We start from the raw sequence: 26,200 nt of genomic DNA, 5'->3' as shown, positions 1-26,200 counted from the left end.
GAGTCACCATTTTTGGGCAGCCACAGGCCATCATTACATGAAGTTGTTACTACCAGTTTGCTGTAAAGCACCAAGTCACAACTACCTCTTCCTTTTGCTATTAGTCCCTGGGATTTACTTCATACTGGCTTATATTACAATTAATAGTATGTTGAGGGAGGATACAAAATCAGTCTAGCAGAGCAAAAAGTAGAAAGGAACATTAGTAATGAGATGTTGGTGACAGGGGACAAGAAGAAGATAAGAGGACATAAGGTCACAAACAATGTTAAGCAGAAAGTCTAAACAAAACATACTGACAAAGGAAAAAGTGCATAGAAAATGTAGGCAAGTATAATAGGCCTCACTGGTAAGTGGAGTTACAGGACAAAATGATTTTTCCATCCTAATTATATTTAAATCATTTGATAAAAAGATGTGACTTCTAAAGTCAAGGAAAAGGAAAAACACCACTAAGTTAAAATATAGGAAAAAAACATGATTCAAATTTGGTGTTTTTTTTTTTATTTTTTTTGAGGCAGGATCTCCCTCTGTCGCCTAGAGTGCAGTGGCACGATCACAGCCCACTACAGCCTTGACTTCCAGAGCTCCAGTGATCCTCCTACCTCAGGCTCCTGTGTAGCTGGGACCACAGGCACACAGCACCATGCTCAGTTTATTTTTGTATTTTGGGTAGAGACGGTGTTTCAGCACATTACTCAGGCTGGTCTTAAACGCCTGAGCTCAAATGATACACCCGATTCAGTCTCTCAAAGTGCTGGGATTACAGGTGTGAGCCACTGTGACTGGTCTAAATTTGGTGTATTTTTAATTTTCCAAATATAAGAAATATAAAGTGAGAAGATACAACAGACTATGAAGAGAGCTGTAGGGAGCACCAGAAGGAGATGAAGAAAAGCCCACATATAGGCTGAGAAATACCTAAAGAGTATGAGAACCAAGAAAATGGTGTCACAGTAACAAAAGGAATATGAAGTTTGAAGGAAGGTGTATTTGATAGTATCTAATGCTTGAGAGAAGGTAAATATCAACTGGATTCCGCAACAAGGAAACAATTGGAGAATGTAATTAACATTTAGGGACCTAGAGTGGTATGTCTATGAGTGAATGCAGTCTTCCCTAGGAGGGGTGTGTTTTTAAAAGGAGAAACACAAATCAGAGACCTACCATGTTTAAAACAGAGAGAAAATTTTAACGGGAAAGTTTAAGGCTCAGGAGAGCTGAAATAATTTTTTTAAATGGTTAATGAGTCAGGCAAGAAAGTATGTGACTCAAGGTACAAGAAGACTAGCCTCAGACAGAAAGAATCTCTCTTGAGATGGGGGCAAGATGTACAAACGCAGGCATCATAGCAGGAGGAGTAGTTTAGTAGCTTCTATGTCCTCTGAGAAGAAACAAGACCATCTTTATAGGAAAAGTGAGCTAGGCACCTTCCTAGGTACCTCTGTTAAAGTTTTATCTAGCATAAGCCTAAATGATTGAAATGAGTCCTATGTATCTGATGCATTATAAACTCTAATAATATTTTACTATTTTTCACATTAAAATAATATAGCCAGTTTTTAAATTTAGCATTTGAACCATAATTCATACCAAAAAAGTTCTTCAAACACACAAAAAAATCACCCCTTCAAAACGTTTACAAGGCAGGTACAGTTAACAGAATGTTAGATGTACTCAAGACTCTTGTCAATATCCTGTGAACACCCAAGAGGATTACAACCTAGTTTCTTCCACTATTTCAACAACTTGCATTTTAGCTACCTGCTCCTGAAGCCAAAACACAGACTTTGTCATCCCCTAGACCTGTTCCATTCAACTTGAATTTTTCACTCTTACCACAACCTCCTCTCCTTCCAGACTTATCATGCCTTTAAGCATGTTCTCTAACTTTATTAAGGTGGGTCTAAACACTTTCTCCCAGTCCTCTCTTTCTTTAAACTAATTTGTCAACAATACACTCAACTGCTTCCCTTTTCCCTTTCTGTAATACCTATCCACTCTAAAACATTCTAATATTTACCTAACAGTACAGACTCTCCCTCCACTCATCTCTAAAGAAACATTATCAGTGAAAAATCCTGCAGCCACTAGACTTTTGTATCTTAACAGACTTTGAGTCAGCTTCCCCTCTCATTCTCCTTGGCAGCCAATCTAAACCCTTAAAGAAGGTACCTCCTACGAACTCCTGAGGCCCTTGTTCTCAGCATACAAACTCACCTGCTTCCAAGAAAACTGGCATTATGACACACACATTGGGTCCCTTGTCACATGTGTTTCATGGCTAAGTGACTAGAAGCACAGGCTGGGACACACAATGTGCCAGCAAGGCAGCATCAGGCACTCTTCTTCAGAGTCCTCGTGGCAGTTCACAGAGCAGGCCCTGCCAGAATGGCCAGGACTATTCTCTTTGGTCCCAAAATGACAGTTCGGATTCAAGGAGGACATTCCTCACAATTGATGGCATCCTTCAGCTAGTCACTCCAGCCAGAAACAATTGATGGCATCCTTCAGCTAGTCACTCCAGCCAGAGACCTAGAAGTCATCCTGATTTTTCCTTCTCTTGCATTCAATTAACAAACTTTATTTTGTCCAAATCTCTCTGCTAATCTGTTTCTTCCTATCAAAAATGCAAATGCTATTTTTTGCAGAATAACTCCCAATGTCATGCTTCCACACGTTTTACACACAGAAATCTATTTGCCTACAAGGCAATTAACTTTTTCTATCACTTGACAAACTCATCAGTTAAATGACTGATGATTTCTCATCTCCTCTCTGAATTCTTCCTTGTCTACCTATTAACATGAGTTAATTACACACACAAATTTACCAAATATGAGAGACATAGCATTAGACTTAATTAAAAAGAAGGTTTATTTTAAAAAGTGGAGATGGGAGAGAAAAGAAATTTTAAAATGTAATCTGGGAATAGAGATATATATACTTTTTTTTTTTTTTTTTTTTTTGGATACAGGGTCTCATTCTTCACACAAGCTGGAGTGCAGTGGCATGACCCTGGCTCACTGTACACTACAACCTCCGCCTCCTAGGCTCAAGCAATCCTCCCACCTCAGCCTTCTAAGTAGCTGGGACCACAGGCACACACCACCAAGCCTGGCTTTTTTTTTTGTATTTTTGGTAGACAGGTCTCCCCAAGTTGCCCAGGCTCGTCTTGAACTTCTGAGCTAAAGCAATCTGCCCACCTTGGCCTATCAAAGTGCTGGGATTACAGGCATGAACCCGTGCCTGGCCTACGTTCATTTTTAAAGTGTTAGCCAGCAGTTAACAAAGAGGCCAGTTTGGGTACTGAGCTCCCTTGAAAAGACTTGTTAAGGTCATCAAAGAACACAATTACTGTCTTTATGGATTCTGTGGAACACCTTCAGAATTTAATTGTGTGTAACAAGCGCCAATGTTCTTCCTTAGGCCCTCCCTCTTAATTTGGTCATATCATTTTCCTCACGGGTGTAATTTCTAAGCCATACTACATCTGTTTCCCTGTAATGTCTCCCACATATAAGAACTTCAATGGTAGGGAATATTTATCTATGTTTCTCTAACGCCTAGAACTAATACCTAGACAGAAATTAAAGTGGTTTGATGAAATTTTACAAATCAGGGGTAAAGATATGATTAACATTAAAAGTGTTTTAACTGTTTCCAGTCCTGCATATGATTAAGCAAAGCCAGAAACATATTCAATTACTAATGCCTTACCTGTGTCTTACATCATATATCTCATTCCGAAACTCAGAAACTATTATCTGTGGCCGTGAGGTCCCTGGTAAATAAAACCTTTTCATGAGTGCCTGAAGGACACTTTCATCAGCATGATTATGGCAACAATAGGCCTGCAGAAGCCCTTTTAAGCAAGATTCAATGGCCAAAGCAAGTTCCGGGTCCCGAAGATGAATGCAAGCTCCTAAAAGTGAGAGAAAATTATAGATGAGCTCATACTTATTTTGAAATATTAACATCACTCCTCTTTAATTACAGTTTATAAATGACATATTTTTATATAAAGCAGTTTAAATGACATTACAGATCATTTAATCATAGTTTATAGGCCGGGCGCGGTGGCTCAAGCCTGTAATCCCAGCACTTTGGGAGGCCGAGACGGGCGGATCACGAGGTCAGGAGATCGAGACCATCCTGGCTAACACGGTGAAACTCCGTCTCTACTAAAAATACAAAAAAAACTAGCTGGGCGAGGTGGCGGGCGCCTGTAGTCCCAGCTACTCAGGAGGCTGAGGCAGGAGAATGGCGTAAACCCGGGAGGCAGAGCTTGCAGTGAGCTGAGATCCGGCCACTGCACTCCAGTCCGGGCGACAGAGCGAGACTCTGCCTCAAAAAAAAAAAAAAAAAAAAAAAAAATCATAGTTTATAAATGATTTAATATACTTTTATATAAAGCAGTTTAAATAATATTTTAACTGAATGGGAAATCCCCTATACCCACAGGATACAATGGAGAGAAAATCCACCAAATCCTGTGAAAAAAAATTGTCCCACTCTAATGTAAACCAACAGTGGCTTTTCTATATTCAGCTTATACTATTCTAGTCTTTCAATGGGGTTCTGAAAATCAAGGAATTTTCAAATTCCTTAATGGGATGGAAAAAAAAAAGCCTCGTCCATTGAAATGGACCCTGGTATAAAGGTACATATCATTTAAAAGAGACATTACTACAATATTTAAATGCAATACTTTACTAACAAAATATATTTATAAGCATTTTCATCTAATGATCTAAAGAGGGTTATCTAAAGATAACCCTCCAAGAAAACGTGATTTTAAAAAATTTTTTAAGTACCATGTATATGTAAGAGTAAAGTAACCACAGATTTTACAGTTGGAAGAGAACTTAGAAATCATGCTGTCCAACCAAAACAGAAACTAAGAAAGAAAAGTCATTTTTAAAAGGTTACCAAAATTCAGGTAGCTGCTCCTTCAACTATATCTTGATGTTATTATTTTTTTTTCTGAATAATCAATTATATTAGTTCATTCACTTATTTATTCAGAAAAACAAGAACCAAATTATTCAACTCTGTAATTACTTTTCCTTTTCCAAAGTTCTCTTCCTTCTGGATATTTTATGCTCTAAAAACATAAAACGAAAGCTACAGAGCTTAACATAATGTCATCATTTTATCTTTTTTAATGAAATCCCTTTATTTTGAAAACTTCATTCAATCATTCTGAAAATAAAAACTTATTTCTAAAGTTTATTATAACCTCACTAAATTAAGACAAATACCTAAAGGGCCTACAGGTTTATAGGTAAAAAGTCCTTGTCTATAAGCATCATCTATGGCTTCAAGAAGAGCTGGAACATTAGGGCCAAATCTTTTGAGTCGATCTGTTTTACTATCTTTCAATTCTTTCAGTTGCCTCTGATTGTAGCTCAGTGCATGCTTCACATCTGATTCTTCTCTCCTAAAAAACAAAAGCAGAAAAACAGGACAGATATGTGATAGTTTTACAGAAACATTTAACCTTTGCCCATAACACCTACATCCCAGTGAATGACCCACCTAGCTACCCTAAAAACCAAAAGCAGAATTATTTATTTGAAAATAATTGTGTTACCAGAGAAAAACAGTCTGGAGTCCTCAAAACTTGGCATAAAAAAAAGTAATGCAACGATGATGGGCTAGGAATCCTAGAAATTGTTCAACTCTACAACTATAAGAAGTCTTAAAAAGTGATTTTAAAAGATCCAGCTGGCTCTAGGTGCACTGGCTATGAGTTAGCCCTGCTCTGCAAGGTATTTAACATAAAAATAAAATCTTTTTTAAAAGATCCCTTATTATGTAGAAGAAACAACCATATTTGCTCTCTTCATATAAGAACAAAACTACATGATGTGAAAGTAATTGAAAAAAATCATTCTAAGGATGTTGCAACTTACTTAATTTTGCCATGTTCTTCTTTGTCCTTTTCTATGGCTTGCTGAAACTGTTCGATCTCTTGATTGACTGAATTTTCTTGATTTCGTAAGGCCTTTACTCTCTCTTTTAACCAAGATATTTTTTTTTGTCTTTCCAACCGTTCAGGTTCCAAAGATTGGTCAGTACTAACAGTAAATAACCCAAAGTGAAAAATGTTAAATGAACAGCTTAACATTTAAAGAACACAAGCCAATGTAATAAAATTCCATTAACAGCAATACATAAAATATAATATTCCAATGCATCTACCTTACTTTATTACAAAATAAGAGTCATGAAAATTTCAAAGTAACTATCCTACCTTTTCTTTAGTTCTTCAATTCGTTTACAAAGCTGCTCATCATCTTTCTTTAACGCTTTATATTCATTTAAGGATCGGTTATATAAAACCTAACAAAAAAAATTAGACACACTTTGCTAAAATGAAACAAATATCCCATTCGAGTCTACTTTTGTCAAATCCTCAGAGACCTAATGTGTACAGGATTATATTTTTTAAATGAAGCACAAAATGGCCATTTGAAACCATTACATTTTTTAAAATCTCAAAGCATCACTAATTTCAACTCACGTACAAAATCTCTACTTTAAAAAATAGAAGGCTGGGTGCTGTGGCTCATGCCTGTAATCCCAGCACTTTGGGAGGCCAAGGCGGGTGGATCACGAGGTCAGGAGATCGAGACCATCCTGGCTAACACAGTGAAATCCCATCTCTACTAAAAATACAAAAAATTAACCAGGTGTGGTGGCACGCCCCTATAGTCCCAGCTACTCAGGAGGCTGAGGCAGGAGAATCGCTTAAACTCGGGAGGCGGAGGTTGAAGTGAGCCAAGACTGTGCCACTGCACTCCAGCCTGGGTGACAGGGTGAGACTCCGTCTCAAAAAAACAATAATAAAAAAATAGAAGAGGTTGGGTGCAGAGGCTCACACCTGTAATCCCAGCACTTTGGGAGGCTGAGGTAAGTAGATCACTTAAGGTCAGGAGTTCAAGACCAGCCTGGACAATGTGGCGAAATCCTGTCTCTACAAGAAATACAAAAAAATTTAGCCAGCCGTGGTAACAGACGTCTGTAGTCCCAGCTACTCAGGAGGCCGAGGTGGGAGGATAGCATGTGCCCAGGAGGTAGAAGCTCCAGTGAGCCATGATGGTGCCACAGCACTCCAGCCTGCGTGACAGAGCAAGACTGTTTCAAAAAAACAAAATATAATAAAAAAAAAGAACAATCTTTATATTTGCTGTGTGGCTTTTAACATTCCAGTTTAGAAAACTTCTCTCACCTCAGCTTCATTATAGGCCCTTTTCTTAGCAACGACAGCTGCTTTCAATGCCATACATTCTGGTGCCCGTGCATTTGTCTCTTCGCTAATCTTTTCTAGTTTGTCTTGAATATCCTTGTACTTTTGTTCTGCTTCATTAAGTCTGACCTTTAAGAAAATAACATTATTAAAGTATATTTTTTTCATAGAGAGAATTTTTAAAAATTATCTATAGTTCATATACCAATAACAAATTTAACTTCACTCAAGACATTAGGCAAATAAACACAGTAACATAACATTATATAAAATACTATAATATAGGCCAGGCGCGGTGGCTCAAGCCTGTTATCCCAGCACTTTGGGAGGCCAAGACGGGCGGATCACGAGGTCAGGAGATCGAGACCATCCTGGCTAACACGGTGAAACCCCGTCTCTACTAAAAAAAAAAAAAATACAAAAAAACTAGCCAGGCGAGGTGGTGGGCGCCTGTAGTCCCAGCTACTCGGGAGGCTGAGGCAGGAGAATGGCGTAAACCCGGGAGGCGGAGCTTGCAGTGAGCCAAGATCTGGCCACTGCACTCCAGCCTGGGTGACAGAGCGAGACTCCGTCTCAAAAAAAAAAAAAAAAAATACTACAATATAATTTGATCTTAACCCACAGTTAGTTATCCAACAAATGTGCTATCCTCTAGGGATACAAAGACATGATAACAAATGTCCTCAGATAACATAAAAGAGAGAGATATAATTTAGCAGAAAAACAGAACACAAACTGATGATACAGTCTGTATACAATAATGCTAAAGTAGGGTACATTTATTTTTAATTGTGGGAGCACAGAGAAACAAACCAGAGGTTGGCCAGAAAAAGTCAGGAATGCCTTCAAAAAGGAAGTAGTATTTTGAGCTGAGATTTTAAAAATTAATCTAAGTGTACCAGGAAGTAAGTTGAGGAAGGGTGTTACAGGCAGATGAAAGAGCATGTACAAAGGTATTCATATTTTAGAAATTAAATATTGTTAGAGCTTAAATTCATAGGATAATGGTAGGAGATGAGATGAAGGGTAGAAGGGCCTTGCATTTTACAATGAACAGCTTACAACGTAATCTTCTAGACAACAGGAAGACAGCCTAAGTCTGTCTCTTATCTCCTAAGTCTGCGTGTTAGATTACTCTGGAAGCACTTGGAACACAGGGTAGACAAAAAAATCAAAGGAAAAGATTTCAGTAAGAAGTTAATATAATATTATGGATCAAAGACAATTAGGGACCAAAATGGGATGCTAACAATAGGGACTGATGAGAAGGAACAAATAGGAGAACTATTTCGATCGGGGTTAGCAAACCTTTCTATAAGAAGCTAGATAGTGTACACTTCAGGCTTTGTGGGCCACATGGTCTCTCCTAAAACAATTCAACTCTGCCATTAAAACATGAAAGCACCCAAGGACAATGAGTAGAGGAATTGCTTTTTAATAAAAATGAAAGCTGGATCCAGGTTTTATACAAACTAAACATAATTGATATTATTTTTCAGTTCTAAATTAACAAAAGTTTAAAGTCTGCTTTAGACACTGTTTCTTCAGAAATCTTCCATTTAATAGTCATTCTACAAGCAATAATCAAGCACACACAATGTGAAAGGCTTTATGTAAGACAAGATGGAAAGGATATAAAGATAAAATAAGATAGTCCTTACCCTCCAGAAATTTGCCATTTACTACATACAGTATGCAAACGCTTAAATGGAGAAAAAGGCCTACTAAACTAAACATCACCTAGCCTTATGATCCTCCTTTCCCATTTAAAAAAGAGGTGAGCAGCTGTTACTCAGACTGGATTCCATCTTAGACTTGGAAATGCTTGAGGAGGAAAGTATTTAAGCCCTTACCTGATGATAAGCTGAGAAATGAGGGTGAGAAGAGAAGCATACTTGATGAAAATTTCAGAATATTCTCTCAGAAATGAAAATTTAAGGTGAGAGGTGGAAAGCGTTGAAATTCCACTTACTGCCTGAAGGAGTAAGAAACTTAGCCCACAAATCACTAAGTGTACTTATCTTTACCTATTTTTACATACTCATCTATTACCTCTGATGAATTAACGTCATAACCCTTAAAAGAAAAAAAGATCAATCTGCTCATCTTAGAGGCAGACAGAAAAAAGCAAGCTAGGAAAGATTACATTCTATACCACAGCCAAGCTTGGGGGCCAGAAAGAAATTTCCTAAGCAAAACAGAGAAAATGCTAAGAGGTAAGTAAGCTACACCGACACACTGAGTACATTTGCTGGGGAAGGGGAGTAAAGAAAAAAAAAACTAGGAGTTCTACTTCTGGCATTACAGCATGAGAAGCCCCACGGTGCTGGCCGCTCAACCTTGTGAGTATACTAAAACCCAGTCAATTATACACTTTACATGGGTGAATTATATGGTATATGAATGATATCTCAATAAAGCTGTTCAAAAAAGAAACAGTGAGTATAAAGAGTGGATCTGCTGAATGGTAAAAAGGTCCACATGGAAAGCCCCAACAAAGAATGACTGCCTTTACTCGACACTCAACTTCTGTAACCTCTAGGCCCATGTGGAAGACTTTGGTGACTTTCTTGAATTTTAGATAGGGTAGTTTCTACCCGCACTCTTAGATGTCAGGCTGAAATTAACCTTAACAGACCTAACAATGAATTCCACTTGCCTTCCACCTATATGAAATCCTCTGACAGGCCATCTTGGTTCTGGACCATACATCTCAGTTCCCTTAGCAATCTCTGGGCATTGTTTTCAGTTCTGAGTTCTCATACTTTCTGATACCTACCTTTAATGTGATTCTAATTTATATTATTCTAGCACCCCTTTATTTCTCAGGTCTTTTTGTGTTTAAAGTCCTTAATGAACCAAAGAGTAAAAGCTTCAGGCTCTTCTTATATGTCTTGTCAGTAACAAAGTTCCACTGACAAAATGCATGAGTTCTAGAGCCCTAGCCTCAGACAGGCTTATCATAGGTAGAATATTCTTTTCAAAAGAGAGTTACCACAACAGGCCTTGAAAACAAGTTTAGGTCTATTTCACCTAAGCAATAAATTCAAATATAGACAAATATACAGTCTGAAACTGCCAGTTTAGTGGGTCATAAATAGTCTAATATCAATAATTTCATATGATTCAACCTATTAAATCTGCATTTAAAAAACTGTAATTACCTGCTGTTCTTCCATTTTCCTGTCAAGTCTAGCAGCACGATCTTCTCCAATTTTGATATTATCTCTGATAGCATTCAATTGTTTTTCAATTTCATTGACCTAAAAAAATTATATAGCAAATTGATAAGATTAACAATAATAACCAAATATATTCTGCAGATCCCATATATATGTGAACAAGTAATTAAGTGATAATTACCACTGCCCAAGCCATTTCATGTTTCAAGGACTCTAAATTAGTCTTCATTGTACTTAAACCAGCAATACTTTGAAAACGTTCCTCTTTCTCTACGCACTGGCGCTTTAGTTCAGTAAGCCGCTTAAAAAAAGAAAACAGAAGGGACATATTTTTTATTAATGTTGAAAAAACATATTTTTACAAATCTATTTCTTTTAAAAACAATGCCTAAACAACTACTAAACAAAGATTTGTTTAAAAATAACTTCTTTTTTTTTAATTATTCTTGATTCTTCGGTATACTTTTAATAAGTCCAATAATTTTGTGAATTTCTGCACTATAAAAATGGCCAAATACTCTTCAGATGAAGAGCAAAGGAATTAAAGGTTCAGGACTACGCAAATATAGAGAAATCCCAAAACTCACTTTCCCATTTTCCCTCTTTATTCCCTATCTGATAGACATGATGGTCTGTTCTTCAGAGTATAGTCAGCAGGCATTCCAAAGAGAATGTAAGGATCAGGAGAAATTTATTTCTGAAAATCAAACAAGTTATAATTTTCTTAACTAAGGTCACTTTTTTTTTTTTGAGACAGAGTCTCACTCTGTCACCAGGCCGGAGGGCAATGGCACAATCTCGGCTCACTCCAACCTCCACCTCCCAGGTTCAAGCGATTCTCCGGCCTCAGCCTCCCAAGCAGCTGGGACTACAGGCAAGCACCACCACGCCCAGCTAGTTTTTATATTTTTAGTACAGACAGGGTTTCATCATGTTGGCCAGGAACTAAGTTCACTTTTAACAATTAATTAAAAATCACCAAATATCAAATACCGTGATATTCAATTTCTGGAGTTTATAGATCTCATATTCTGTACACCTGGGTAGACAGCCTCTCCCCTTCATTCATGCTTACCAGAGTCAACTAGGGCCTGAACACTGTAGACTTTACTTTGTTTCCCTATCTAATGCACTTTCCCATTCTACAAAATTCTTTCAATCTATTATCATTCTCTTCAAACCTCATATACCCTGCCACTATATTCCCTCATTCATTCCCCCTCTCCAGCTTCAGATAATTTAGAAGCCATCAGACAGAAACTCCCTCAACTTAACTACAAATCTAAAGCAGTCATCCCTTCCTTTTGCAACAAAAGAAAGGTGGCCTCATATTTAAGACCCATGCCATCCTCTACCTATATCTTGGATTGTACCCCTTTTCTATCTTAAAAGTCTAAATTCACTGATTTTCCATCACATCCTTCTGTCTTTGTTTCCACTTTACCCTCTTCATGACTCATGTTCATCACTACTTGCTCATCTTTCCAACCTACAAACAAAACCACCAATACCCATCCCTTGGCACCACCTCCTCCTCTAAAATTCTTCTTCCCTTTCTATCCAAGTTTCATGAAAACTGTCTCTATCTCCTCCATCTCTTCACATTTTCCAGTTCCACAAATCTGGCTACTGTTTCCACTGCTACTGAAACCCACTTTGCCATAGTCATCTATGAAGATTATGTCATTAAATACAGTGAGTTTTTTCAATTCATGTAGTGTCGGACCACAGGTACATCTCACGGTCATGACTTGTTCCTTCTCAAAATCTCTCTGCCCTTGGCTTCTCATGGCTTCCATGAGAATTTCTCATGGTTCAGGCCTGGCCCCACTTTTCCCCTATCTCAGCAATCTAAATTATTCTTTTGGCTTATATACTAATAGCACACTGACAACTCCCAAATTTTTATTGAGGCCAGACTTGACTTCTGTATTCTTAATTTACATATCCAACTTCCCACTTCATATTTCCACTTGGAAATTAATGTGGAAATTAATTTGAAAACCTCAAAATTAATGTGTTCAAAATATAATTCAACTTTCTTTAAAAAAAAAAAAAGAAAGAAAAACTGGCTTTTCTTCCAAACTTCCTATCTCAATAAACTTACTCTACTACTAAAGTAATTAATTTGGAGGTCATTCAGTCACCTTTGATGACTCTGTCTTAACTTTACTTCTCCATGTCCGCTACAACATTTGCCTACATCATTTCAAAGTTCTCTTTCCTACTACTGCCAATATCCTTTACTTAAGCCATCATTATCTCTTTAGACAATGATAATGGCTTCTTTATCTATCTTTCCACATCTCTTCTCTCCTTATAGCAGTTTATTCTCTTGTACAGCAGAGTAATCTACTGAAAATACACAATTAATGAAGTCATCCATTTTCATGTCTTCTATTGCCCCCTAAATTTTATAAGGTCCTCCACAACCTGGCCTCTCATCTCTCACACCTATGTTTTACACTCTAGCCAAACTGGAATTCTTCTAGTTTTTTAAAAGAACACACGTTTTCTTGCCCCTGAGGCTTTAACCACGCTATTTCTTAGAATATCCTGCCTTACCGTCACCATCCTTTGCCTGGTGTTACTCATCCTTCAGTTTTCTTCTTAGGCATCACTTCCTTAATAACTCCCCCATCATGACTGCCCCCGACACTGCCAGTACCCTATTAAGTGCTGTTGCCTAGTCTACATCTCTTTTAGTAGTCCTCACCACACTCAAATTATTTACCATCTATGTTTCCTGCTGAATAACTAGGTCTACGATCCCAAGAATCCTATTTATTTGTCACTATATGACCATGGCCAAAGCACGATGCTACAAGGCACATGGTAAGAACTTAATATTTATCGACTGAATGGTTATTCTAGCTTCTAGCCTTTACATACTATTTCTTAAAGATTTAATTATTCAAACCAAGAGTTTATTTTGAGAATATAGGGTATTTCACCAATTAAGACAAAAGTTCTTATTGAGTGCATATTATGCATCAGGAATTATCCTACATAATTTAGGGAAGTGCTCCTTATACTTCATAATTACAATATCTTTAACTGTTATTGGCATACTTTGTATACCATGGAGAAAATAAGTGTTTAATCCCAAGTGGTCTGAAACAAACAAATTTATTTCAAGTCCTGCTTCTTATATTAAAAATAATAAATGTAACACATGGTATGTACAGTTTGTGTGAATATACAAGTATTTCCCTTCTCCAATAATAACACTGATATTCCAAGAAAGTGTGCTTCAGTATTTTTGTGGTTTATAGTAGCTCCTTAAACACCACCACATAACCCAGGTTTGAAAGGATAATGTGGGAAATAAAAATAAATATACTCATCCTTAATTTTTGAGTTTTCATTTAATGAAACACATAACTATAGACCTAAGTTAAAATACGCATTCTTCAACAATGTGAAGTAAAAATACGCATTCTTCAACAATGTGAAGTAAAAATACGCATTCTTCAACAATGTGAAGTAAAAACACACATTCTTCAATAATGTGAAGTAAAAATACGCATTCTTCAACAATGTGAAGAATACGCATTCTTCAACAATGTGAAGTAAAAATACGCATTCTTCAACAATGTGAAGTAAAAAGGTCAGTATAATATAATGGATTTGACTTTCACCATTAGTACAATCTTACCTCAAAAGGACAAGCTACAAAGTTGATGAAAATTCAACTGGTTATATAAAACTAACAAAAGAACAATATATGGAATTACATAAAATTGGTGGGACTTAATACACTGGCTAAACAGCTATAATGTAAGCCTTAAAATTCTGAGGTCTCTATCACACAGAAAGTTGGATCTTCAGGAATCTGAAGAAGAAAGTATAAGAACAAAATACAACAGATTTAAAAACAAATTGAAATAAGTCATGGCTGGCATCAGTGATTTAAAGTGCAAGCAAATCTGCACAGCTGCCAAGCCTGGTGAGTAAGGATGTCACCGCTGCTACCAACCTACCAGTTGCTTAAGGAATGTTAACATTTTACTAGAGTTATAATTACTATGATTTGTAGATTACGGTATATAATTATAAATGCATACTATGTTTAATAACAGTTTGAAGCTTGTGCTTATTATCCCAGAAGAAATGCTGCAGTTTTTAAACTACTTATAGTTTTTAAACTACTTAAACTACCATACCTTATTGTGGAACCCATTAGTCATATTATCAGAGGATAAGTATGTAAGATACCGCCCTGTTCTCCAGCTTATAATCTAATAGAGAAAGTAAGATATGTATGTACTCATTATTACAAAATAAAAAAGTAACAGCTAATTAATACCTGGAATATAAACACTACATTGCATATACTTCAGAGTGCTATAAAAATATTACTAGTTTTATATAAATATACAGATGCATAGTTTTACAATATCATTTACTGTAATTACTATAGGAATTTGGCTGATCCCAAAAAGATTTACATTAACTGTTTACAAACCTCTTCTCCTTGATGTATCTGCTCCTTTGTTCTTTCTTTTGTTTCCATAATGTATGAATAATCTTCCTTCATCTGTTCAAGTTGCGTTGCTTTCATGAAGAACTATTATCAACAACAAAAAAGCAATTAGGAGTTTGTAAACTTCCATAGAACTGTTAAAAAGAAAAAGAAAAATTTGGTCTCTGAAAACTTTAGATCAATGATATAAAAAGACATTAAAAACATAAGCAATCACACAAACACAAAAGAATACATTTCAGAATCAAATTTACTGAACCTACTATGCTCACATCCACATGTTCATTTGCAAAAGCTCCTAAAACTCCATGAAAGAAAACACTGCGGGGTGTGATAATAAGCTCATTTTCACTATTGACATTATTTAAGCAAAAACAGCTGAAAAGACTGGCATCCTTGGTCTTAGTACATCTTAAATTTTTAGAATAAGAAATACCAAAACTCACTCAAAAGACTACACAGAATATTTAGCAGTATAGTCAAGCATTTTGTTAGCTTTTAAAGTTTTTAATAGTTTAAGATTTACAGGCACACTGGCTCACACCTGTAATCCCAGCACTTTGGGAGGCCAAAGCGGGTGATCACTTGAGGCCAGGATTTTGAGATCAGCCCGGCCAAACAGGTGAAACCCCGTCTCTACTAAAAATACAAAAATTAGCCAGACATGGTGTCACATGCCTGTAACCCCAGTTCCTTGGGAGGCTAAGGCACGAAAATCACTTAAATCTGAGGGGTGGAGGTTGCAGTGAGCCGAGATTGCACCACTGCACTCTATCCTGGAAGACAGAGCCTTGCTCTGTCTTAAAAAGAAAAAAAAAAAGATTTACAAGTTATTATGTATGTAGGAGCAACTGTTACCCTGTATTTCCTTAAAGATTAAGAGTTAAAACCCAAAACATAAAAACAAAGATTTAAAAAAATTATACCCCCATCTTACTTAACAATTTCCTAATCTAGGAAACTGAATTACTTTAAACAGATGGCTTTAAGAAAAAAAAAAAAAAAACTCAGACTCCATTATGTGAGCAAGAATATTGTTTACAATATGCCTAAAGGTACTCTTTTTAAATGGGTTTCTATTACCTTGGTGCCACTTACTTTGTATTTGTCTCCTTCATTTTTAGACTGTAAGAACTGCTTGCTCATTTCTTGTGTTAAAACAGAAACTGGATTATCCACCTCAAATAAACAAAAAGTCATTTTTGAATATTTTACTTTAATGCTTTAAAGACAGGTAAAAACTGAAACATACATTACAAGTGACCTATGGTGCCATCGGGAAGGCCAAGCAATAGCCAAAGGTTATAACATTAGGATAAAAATACTAAAAAATATTATAAATGTATAATGCAGGAAAAATAATTTAAAATTTCATTATACCAACATACATGGTATAGTTAAAATTCAATATTCTACCAGTACATGAGGGCACAAGCACAAGAACCCTGTGAAAAAGTGTTTTTATTAAAAGTTTTTCACTTCTTACCTGCTGTATAGAATATCACCCTCATGCCAATGGTTAATCATGGGATAGCAGAATGGGAAGAGGCCTAGCATGGTAAGGAGTCAGCCACCTTGGGTTCTTGTTTGAGCTGTTGCTAACTTCCTATGTAGCCTTGGACAAGTCAGTTACTCCAGTTAAACACAGTCCAACTCAGGTATTTCTAATCAGAATCATGATAACAAGTATCGTTTATTTTTCTTATAGAAGTTCTTCATATTATTCCTTCATGAGGATATTGTAAAACAAATGAAAATAATGAAGTCTTTCTATCTTTTGGAAACTAGTCATTGCTTGAATGAAACTACCTTTGCCTAATGTGACGGTTATTACTGAGTGTCAACTTGACTGGATTGAAGGATGCAAAGTATTGATCCTGGGTGTGTCCCCAAGGGTATTGCCAAAGGAGACTAACATTTGAGTCACTGGTCAAGACAGGCAGACCCATCCTTAATCTGGGTGGGCACCATCTAATCAGCTGCCAGGGCAGTTGGAATATAAAGCAGGTGGAAAAACTTGAAAAGACTAGACTGGCCTAGCCTCCTAACCTACATCTTTCTCTAAAACTGGATGCTTCCTGCTCTCAAACATTGGACTCCAAGTTTTTCAGTTTTGGGACGTGGACTGGCTTTCCTTGCTCCTCAGCTCACAGACAGCCTATTGTGGGACCCTGTGATCATGTGAGTTAATACTTAAAACTATATATATCTCCTATTCATTCTGTCCCTGTAAAGAACCCTAATACACCTAACAAGTTAAGATATCAAAATAAATTGGAAAAGTATAGAAAAAATACAACTTTTTTCAAAAAGATACAGGGTCATTACTCAATTACTAACAAATAAGTTTACATGTTAAATGTCAGTCAATTACTAACAAATCAGTTTACATGTTAAAAATAATCTTAAGGTTATCGTATAAATGAAAAAAACTTTAAACCCTTCATGTTTACTGTCTATGAAATAAATATTGTGTAATTTGTTGGTATACCAATGGTTAAAACATTTCTCTTAAGTAAAATGTTGGGTCTCTCTTCTAAGATAATAAAAAACATTTATGTAGTTATAAACAAAACTTTACATGTGACATGTTTCTTATTATACGGACCAAACTCCATCTGCTACATATTTTTTCACAAAGCACCCCAGCTCATCATTTCATACTGCACCTGAAGCTTAATAGACCTAACGCAGTAGTAGCTCTATAACAAACATCTTAACATCAACTTTCAATTAAAAGCTTCACCAAAGTTTATATCCATTTCTCTATACCTTTTTCACTGTTTTTGAAATGGAGTTCCTACTTCTTATACTACTCTTGGGATTATTTAAGAATCTTGGCCAGGCACAGTGGTTCATACCTATAATCTCAGCACTTTGGGAGGCTGAGGCAGGTGGATTGCTTGAGCCCAGGAGTTCAAGACCAGCCTAGGCAACACAGTGAAACCCCGTCTCTACAAAAAGTATAAAAATTAGCCGGGTGTAGTGGTACCCACCTGTAGTACCAGCTCTCAGGAGGCTGAGGTGGAGGATCACTTGAGCCTGAGGTAGCAGGGAGTCGTGATCATGCTACTGCATTCCAGCCTGGGCGACAGAGTGAGACCCTGTCCCAAGGCTCATGCCAGCACTTTGGGAGGCCAGAGCCAAGGTATGAGGATCGCTTGAGGCCAGGAGTTCAAGACCAGCCTGGGCAACATGGCAAAACCCAGTCTCTAAAATCAAACCAAAAAAAAGCATGTTGTAGCTCTATCTGTCAGAACCCTGAAAAAAGCAAAAAGCGGCCGGGCGCGGTGGCTCAAGCCTGTAATCCCAGCACTTTGGGAGGCCGAGACGGGTGGATCACGAGGTCAGGAGATCGAGACCATCCTGGCTAACACCGTGAAACCCCGTCTCTACTAAAAAATACAAAAAACTAAATGGGCAAGGTGGCGGGCGCCTGTAGTCCCAGCTACTCGGGAGCCTGAGGCAGGAGAATGGCATAAACTCGGGAGGCGGAGCTTGCAGTGAGCTGAGATCCGGCCACTGCACTCCAGCCCGGGCGACAGAGCGAGACTCCGTCTCAAAAAAAAAAAAAAAAAAAAAAAAGCAAAAAGCAAAAACAGGTAAACTTCAGCAAGAGGATAAGAAACGGAGGCACAGAAGACAAATATGATCAAGTACTTAAAGACATTAAATACCCTCTTCCCTCCTGGTTATTCTAGACCAACACTGTTCAAGAAAAATATAACGCAAGTCACCTACAATTTTTTTTTTTTTTTTTTTTGAGACAGGGTCTCACTCTGTCACTCAGGCTGGAATGCAGTGGCGTGATCTTGGCTCAATGCAACCTCTGCCTCTTGGGTTCAAACAATTCTCCCATGTCAGCCTCCCGAGTAGCTGGGACTAATGGCATGTGCCACCATGCCTGCCTAATTTTTGTGTTTTTTGATAGAGATAGTGTTTCACGATGTTGGCCAGCCTGGTCTCGAACTCCCGACCTCAGGTGATCCACCGGTCTCAGCCTCCCAAAGTGTGGGGATAACAGATGTGAGCCACTGCACCCAGCCCACACATACAATTTTAAATGTTCTAGTAGCCACATTAAAAATATAGAGAAATAGGTGAAATTTAATAACATATTTTTAATCCAGTAAAACCAAAATATTATCATTATAACATGTAATCAATATAAAAAACTAAGTTATTGCTTTATATCAAGTTTTCAAAATCTGGTGTGTATTTCACATTACTGCATATCTCAATTTGAGCTACCCACTCTTCGAGTACTCCACATCTACCTGTGGCATGGCTCTAGATCTTCTGCATTTTAATCAATGAAACTGAATCTTTTGTTACACATTAAGTAAACCAAGGAAGAAAAAGGACCAGGAATCTTTAAATATATCAACAGAGAATAACATGTTTTACATTCCCCAAGGAAGTGAGAGCTTAGAGCAATACACTTTTTTTCAATTTTCATCATAATGAAAACTTTCTAATAAATACAGCTGCCTACAGAAGAAGGAAGCAGCCTTGGATAGAGGTGATTTCCCCATTATCCTTTCAAGAACCTGCGCAGGAAAACCTGGTGGAGATTCTACACAGGGTCAATACACAGTATTTATACAGTATACTGAATGCCCTTCAAGATTCTCCCAACACCTATGATTCCATAAACTCTAACTCTTGGTTTTCCTGATTCTAATAAATTGTCCTGCATTCTAGTCTGAAATTCATTTGCTATACCTGCTTTTCTCTAGATTTTAAGAATTATTTTTCCCAAACTTGTACTGTCTGATATGCAGCAGGCCCATTTGCCATATGTGGCTTATTCTACTTAAAAAAATAAAATTAAAAATTCAATTTCTTAGTCACAATTTCAAGTAGTCAAGAACCACATGTGGCTAATGGTGACCCCACTGAATAGCATAAATACAGGACATTTCCACGATCACAGAAAGTTCTGTACCCTCTGTTCTAAACCAAAGTGGAATAGAGACCCAGACTCCTCATTGTTCTTTTTCTTTGATCGCAAATCTTGGGAGTTCTTAATTCTGTAACGAGGCAGTATTGCACAATGGATAGAGCAGTAGAATGAAACAGGGATGCCTGCATCCCAAATTCAGGTTCTACCAGTAACCACGTCTAGACAGCCTTAAATATAAATTTATTTTTGGTAGCTCCTAGTTTCTCATCTACAAAACAAACAGCCTGGATTAGGTGTCTTCTAAAGGTAAGTCTAGTGTAAATGTTTACAGAACTACATGTACCCTATTATCAATTAACTCAGCCAAAGTATCTTAGCAGAAAGGACTCAAGCCTTGTCCCCTGCAAGTGTGATCAGTAGCTCCAAAATAGAGAAGTGCTTTATCTTTCTAGAATAAATTTTCTTTAAGAATTTAGCAACTGGCCAGGCGCGGTGGCTCAAGCCTGTAATCCCAGCACTTTGGGAGGCTGAGAGGAGCGGATCACGAGGTCAGCAGATAGAGACCATCCTGGCTAACATGGTGAAACCCCGTCTCTACCAAAAAATACAAAAAACAAGCCGGGCGCGGTGGTGGGCGCCTGTAGTCCCAGCTACTCGGGAGGCTGAGGCAGGAGAATGGCGTAAACCCGGGAGGCGGAGCTTGCAGTGAGCTGAGATCCGGCCACTGCACTCCAGTCTGGGTGACAGAGCAAGACTCCGGCTCAAAAGAAAAACAAAAAAAGGAATTTAGCAACTTTAGAAGCTAAACACTCATCCAGGAAAAAAAAAAGAAGAGTTTAGCAACTGAGTTTAGGGAACAATGATGCTATTTTGACTAGGACAGCAAAAAGCAAAGAAACCTGACATCCTTATTAAAATAAATTTTAGCCTAGAGTAGTATAGACTAAATGTTCTTGACTGCTCTATCAAATTAAAGGTGTTATATTATGTATTGACAATCCTGTGTTGAATTAATAAATTCTTTTTTTTTTTTTTTTGAGATGGAGTTTCACTCTTGTTGCCCAGGCTGGAGTGTAGTGGCACAATCTTGGCCCACTACAATCTCCACCTCCCGGGTTCAAGTGATTCTCCTGCCTCAGCCTCCCTAGTGGCTGGGATTACAGGTGCCTGCCACCACGCCCAGCTAATTTTTTTTTTTTTCTTTATTTTTATTAGAGAAGGGGTTTCAGCATGTTGGCCAGGCTGGTCTTGAACTCCTGACCTCAGGTGATCCACCTACCTCAGTCTCCCAAAGTGCTGGGATTACAGGTGTGAGCCATTGCACCCAGCCAAATTAGTAAATTTTAAACAACTTCACTGATAATAGTTACACATATGCTTCCTGTGGTCAATTTACTCATACGAGGCCACTTAAATTTTTTTCTACACAAGTGAAATCACACTAAAAAATGACAAGCTGTATGAATTAATCTGAAACACAAATTCACCAATTACCTGGATGTTAAAATGATCAAGAATTGCAATCAGCTCTTCTTTCTTAGTGGAAACCACGGAGCCTAGTTATGAGAAACATATGAAATAACCAAACTGTTTCTAGGGCATAACACAGAAAAAATGTATAGTTACTTACAAAATATAAATATTAATTAGCTTTCATTGCATCATCAAGAAAGGTACCATTGAATATGTATAAACATGAATGAACACGGCACAGGTACAGAGGAAGAAAAAGTACCCACATGCAATAATGGTGCTTATCTTGTTCCCACAGCTAAACATATTTTGCTCCTCATCTATTTCTCTTCAAAAACTAAATGCTCACTTCTTCTTTTATGTCATTTTGCACCTTTGCTAACCACTTATTTCCACATGCTATAAAAACCCTGGTGTGACAGAAGTCTGTAGGTGAAAACAAAAGAGCACAACCTGTTTCAAATAATCCCCAGTTCTGCTAATTATGCTTTTGGTGCTATAATATCCTGGGGTAAAACAATCATGTGTAATACACACACGCTTACAACCAATCATGTTACAAGGAAGACAGTTCAATCAATACCAACAGTCATCTAATTATTTTTAATTGAGTATTTCCTAATACTTTACAAGAAATGAAAAGAGAATCAAAACAAACCTGTTGCACTTTTAAGTTTATAAGATCGACTTCCATCTATGCTGATATGTTGCTGTATAAGTATAGAGTTACCATACACACTGGCTTTAAAGGCATCATCTCCTCTGTTCCTCAATGTTATTGAGATATCTGCAGAGCTGAAACAATGAGGTTAAGCTAAGTTACATGAAGATACAGTGTAATTACAATACTAGGTTGCCACAATTTTCAAAATTTTCAAAACCACCAAATAATTTGGCCAATTCATTTGCAAATTAGCTTTACATCAATAGCTGACACTGATTGTTCACTACAGCATAACATTAACGATACTGTGCCTAACAAAAAAATTAAGTTGAGAATAAGCGATGCTTCATAAAAAAATAATTGACTACTCTATCCATAATAGCACATTTGCACAAAAACCATTAAGTTTCGGTTGTTTCAAGACATGTAGATAAGTTATACATTTTCCTGTAAAACTCACGTAATCAACATTATACTGCCTGACTACTGTAAGTTATATAAAGCATCATGCTTGACAGTAGGCCTTCAAAGAATGATGAAGTAAAAATTATGGTAAAGTAGTAACATTTTCAAAGAGGATTAGTATTAAGAAAGGTAATTTTAATTTTTCAAGTACTTGGCAATAAAACAAAACCATTTGATATCAAGAAATGTAACTAGGCTGGGCACAATGGCTCATACCTGTAATCTCATCACTCTGGGAGGCCAAGGTGGGTGGATCACTTGAGGTCAGGAGTTTGAGACCAGCCTGGCCAACATGGCAAAACCCTATCTCTACAAAAAATACAAAAATTAGCCAGGCATGGTGGTGCATGCCTGTGTTGTCAGCTACTTGGGAGGTTGAGCCAGGAGAATCGCTTGAACCCCGGAGGCAGAGGTTGCAGTGAGCTGAGATCATACCATTGCACTCCAGTCTGGGCGACAGAGAGAGACTCCATCTCAAAAAAAAGAAACTAAAGCCCAAAATTTCCTTACTGGCATTAAAAATAATGAGTATAAATCTGCCTAACCAATAGGCTCTGTTACAGTTTTTAAAGTTTTAGATGTTTTAGGGACTTATAGCCATGCATATTTTAAGATCTATAGGGGTAAAAAAAAAAAATCTTTATTTGTGTACTCCAACTTGTATTAAAATAAGACTTGGTAGAAAAACAAAGATGCTGATAAAGGACATTAATAAAGATATAATTTCCTTACACATAAAAGCAGATATTTTACCTGGTAGATATGAGCATCTGTCAAAATGCTAAAGTCCTTTAACATAAAAGTGTTTTAATTGGTAATTAAATGAAACCTTTAACAGAACAAACTTGTCTTTGTGAATTTGTAATGATACTCGAAAACTGTTCCCATTTGTGGGAAATGCAGGAAGAAATATTCCAGATGAGCTTCACTGTGAACTACTGCTAAGACAGCAGACACACTGAAGTGTTCGCTCTGTTGCTCACCCATCCTCTTCTGTACAAGTGCCCTAGCAGAAAGGGCTTAGCAACCATATAATTTTCCACCCTATCCTCTTGGGATTGAGCTAAATACAGACATTTTTACCAACTGAGCAATCAGATTTTCTTCTTTAAAAAATCAAACTAAGAAAATCTGGTTAAAAAAATTTCAAAAGTCTGTAGTTTAGTTGATACTGTACCAATGTTAACTGCATAGCTTTGATAAATGCATCTTAGTTACGTGAGATATCTACATTAAGGAAAACTGGGTGAAGAATATACAGAAAATTGTACCATCTTTGCAACATTTCTGTAAATCTACAATTATTTCAAAACAAAAAGGTTTTAAAAAATTCAAATTAAGACATGATCAAGTTGAGAGATGGTGAATCCTGGGAGCCACAAAGTTATGGAGCCTCTAGATTTAGAGAAACCAATTTGGGGCATTATACTCCGATAAGATAGAAAAGTCTAAATAGAACACATAAGCTCTTCGGAAACCACCTAGGCAGACTAATAAAAAGACATACATACTCACAGATACTGGCAGTGAACCAGAGGCACAGAAAACAGAAGATCACTTCCTTACACACATACACCCACAGACTAGGACAGTAAGACTTACAAATGCCTGCACATGCGAAGACACACAGTAACAAAGATTAGCAAAAGAATCAGTAAGTACACATACTTGAGACAGTGATAGAGAAAACCACGCTCACTTACCTGTACACTTTTCGTAAGGAGAGACAGGAAAGAGCAGAGCATAGTACACACACACAGAAGTATAGCCAATTAAGTCAGGATCGTGAGGGAGGTGCAGAGAGGAGAGATGCAGAACAAACCAAAGGGAGGGAGAGGGAGACAGAGGCCCAGAGACAAGACACACAGAGACAGCCAGAGATGCAATTACTCGGTTCTTACAGGGTCTCAGCCTGGTCCCTCAAGAGACCCTGCAGTATTTCCTCTCTGCAGTTTCATGGATATATATCCTTCCATCTTTATGGTAAATATCCTTTCCTAGAGCTACCTTGAATAAATTGGTGTGGTTTTTCTATAAAAACAAAATTACCCAATTAAGACAGATATGCTTCAGAAAAATTACAATTAATGAGATTATTTAAAAGCTCCCTAAGTTGATTCTAATGAACAGTTAAGGTTGAGAACCACTAAAGTATGAGGGGAAGGCCGGCTGGCCTCTGATAATGTAGCTAACAAATATTTTATTTCATTAGCTAGTATGACCACCTGCATTAAGTTACTGTACCTCATGAAAACATTTCTTAAATGACTACATATATGTGCTCTCTGAATTATCAAACACCTCTCTTGATTACCAAACACCTACTTTATTATCTTCATTCCTAGCTACTCCCTGTATTTGAGCTATCTTTAGTATAGTGAGAACTTCAGAGGCACTGATATCCTACTGCTATATAAATTTTCTTTTCTTTTTCTTTTTTTTGAGACAGTCTTGCTCTGTCGCCCAGGCTGGAGTGCAGTGGCATGATCTCAGCTCACTGCAATCTCCGCCTCCCAGGTTCAAGTGATTCTCCTGCCTCAGCCTCCCAAATAGCTGAGATTACAGGCACCCACCACCATGTCCAGCTAATTTTTCTATTTTTAGTAGAGACAGGGTTTTGCCATGTTGGCCAGGCTGGTCTTGAACACCTGACCTCAAGTGATCTGCCCACCTCGGCCTCGAAAGTGCCAGGATTACAAGCGTGAGCCACCGCGCCTGGCCTGCTATACGAATCTAATAAATACAAGAAAGCAAAATTCTTCTAAAAAATAACACTTATAAAAAAGCCCCATAATTACTGCTAAACAAACAAAAAAACCCACTTCTGCTGGAAGACAGACAACAAAGCCAGGCACTAGCTCTGCAGTCTTCCCCTTTACACTGATATGGTCTGTGCTGATGCTTAATTTGGGTCAAACAACCATACAGCATAATGCCTGTAAACACAGGCGAGCCTTAACTGAAAAGAGAGGCTATCTATGAGATTTTTTTCAGAATGACAACACAAACAAGCAGTACCACAGTAAGAATTTAGCTTCTTTCTCAACTCAGGAAGAATCTATCTACGTGGAAGTAACCGGCAGCTGTGCACATGGATGAGAACAAGGAAAAAGAAGTCATACAAAAAGATGATACAACTGCTCCTTCTCTGCGTCACCAGCTCATCTGTAACAAGTTCTGTATCCTTGACTAAATAAATCAGGAACATAAAACAGGAGAATGAGTTTTTGTCCCTCTATAACCCTTGTGCCACAGTTGATGTCAAAAATTAGACTACTGCAAAGACCCCAAGGCTACTAGGGTTGGTATTATGAAGGCCAAGGGAGGGAACAGTAAACTGTATATGTTTAAAGAGAATCTAAATAGCAAACGGCATGAGGCCTTGGGTCACTGAGAAAGGTTTTCATGTGAAGAGATACATTAGGAGGATTCATTCAGTCCCTGTGTCACTGCAAAGGCTTGGTGGATAATTAGAAGGATGAGTCCTAGGCAATGTCTCAAGGTGCAGTTCTCTGGCTTCTTCTAACAGTATTACGCAAGCGTCTCGAAGGAGAGTTGAAATATCCCAAGAAAGGAGGCCCAGAGCACAGGAGTCACAAATGGTGAGTGTAATGTTGGAGATGGGGGAAGGGAGGGACAGACTCCTTAGAAGAACTACCTCAAACTTGTGCTGGACTACAATGACAACCTTTCTTCAGGCAAAGTGAGACTCCTGCATAGACTTTAGATGTGCAATAGAGTAAGAACAGAACTAAAAACCTCAACAAGC

At 37.6% G+C, this 26,200-nt stretch overlaps 1 protein-coding gene across 5 annotated transcripts in view; it reads right to left on the bottom strand.

Annotated features, from left to right (window-relative positions):
* SMC6 (structural maintenance of chromosomes 6) overlaps window positions 1–26,200 on the bottom strand; it is an 89,852-nt gene that overhangs the window by 45,695 nt on the left and 17,957 nt on the right. For 4 of the 5 annotated variants that reach the window (XR_004428495.1, XM_033176493.1, XM_033176495.1 and 1 more), the window contains exons 5-15: window positions 21,961–22,097; window positions 21,324–21,385; window positions 16,022–16,102; window positions 14,906–15,007; window positions 10,619–10,738; window positions 10,420–10,518; window positions 7,238–7,384; window positions 6,260–6,348; window positions 5,919–6,083; window positions 5,265–5,443; window positions 3,721–3,925 (exon numbers count right to left, since the gene is read on the bottom strand). Coding sequence is in view for 4 of the 5 variants with exons in the window: in XM_033176493.1 (XP_033032384.1) it covers window positions 3,721–3,925; window positions 5,265–5,443; window positions 5,919–6,083; window positions 6,260–6,348; window positions 7,238–7,384; window positions 10,420–10,518; window positions 10,619–10,738; window positions 14,906–15,007; window positions 16,022–16,102; window positions 21,324–21,385; window positions 21,961–22,097 (1,386 nt within the window). In the remaining variant the exon portion in view is untranslated. Of the gene's footprint in view, window positions 1–3,720; window positions 3,926–5,264; window positions 5,444–5,918; window positions 6,084–6,259; window positions 6,349–7,237; window positions 7,385–10,419; window positions 10,519–10,618; window positions 10,739–14,905; window positions 15,008–16,021; window positions 16,103–16,409; window positions 16,468–21,323; window positions 21,386–21,960; window positions 22,098–26,200 lie in introns of those variants that run through there. The other variant, XM_033176496.1, reaches the window with a different exon arrangement.

This window comes from Trachypithecus francoisi, unplaced genomic scaffold (genome assembly GCF_009764315.1).
Source record: "Trachypithecus francoisi isolate TF-2019V2 unplaced genomic scaffold, Tfra_2.0 Lachesis_group17, whole genome shotgun sequence".
Lineage (NCBI taxonomy): Eukaryota > Metazoa > Chordata > Mammalia > Primates > Cercopithecidae > Trachypithecus > Trachypithecus francoisi.
Note: the sequence above shows the minus strand (reverse complement) of the source record. Positions and strands in the feature narration are given on the sequence as shown.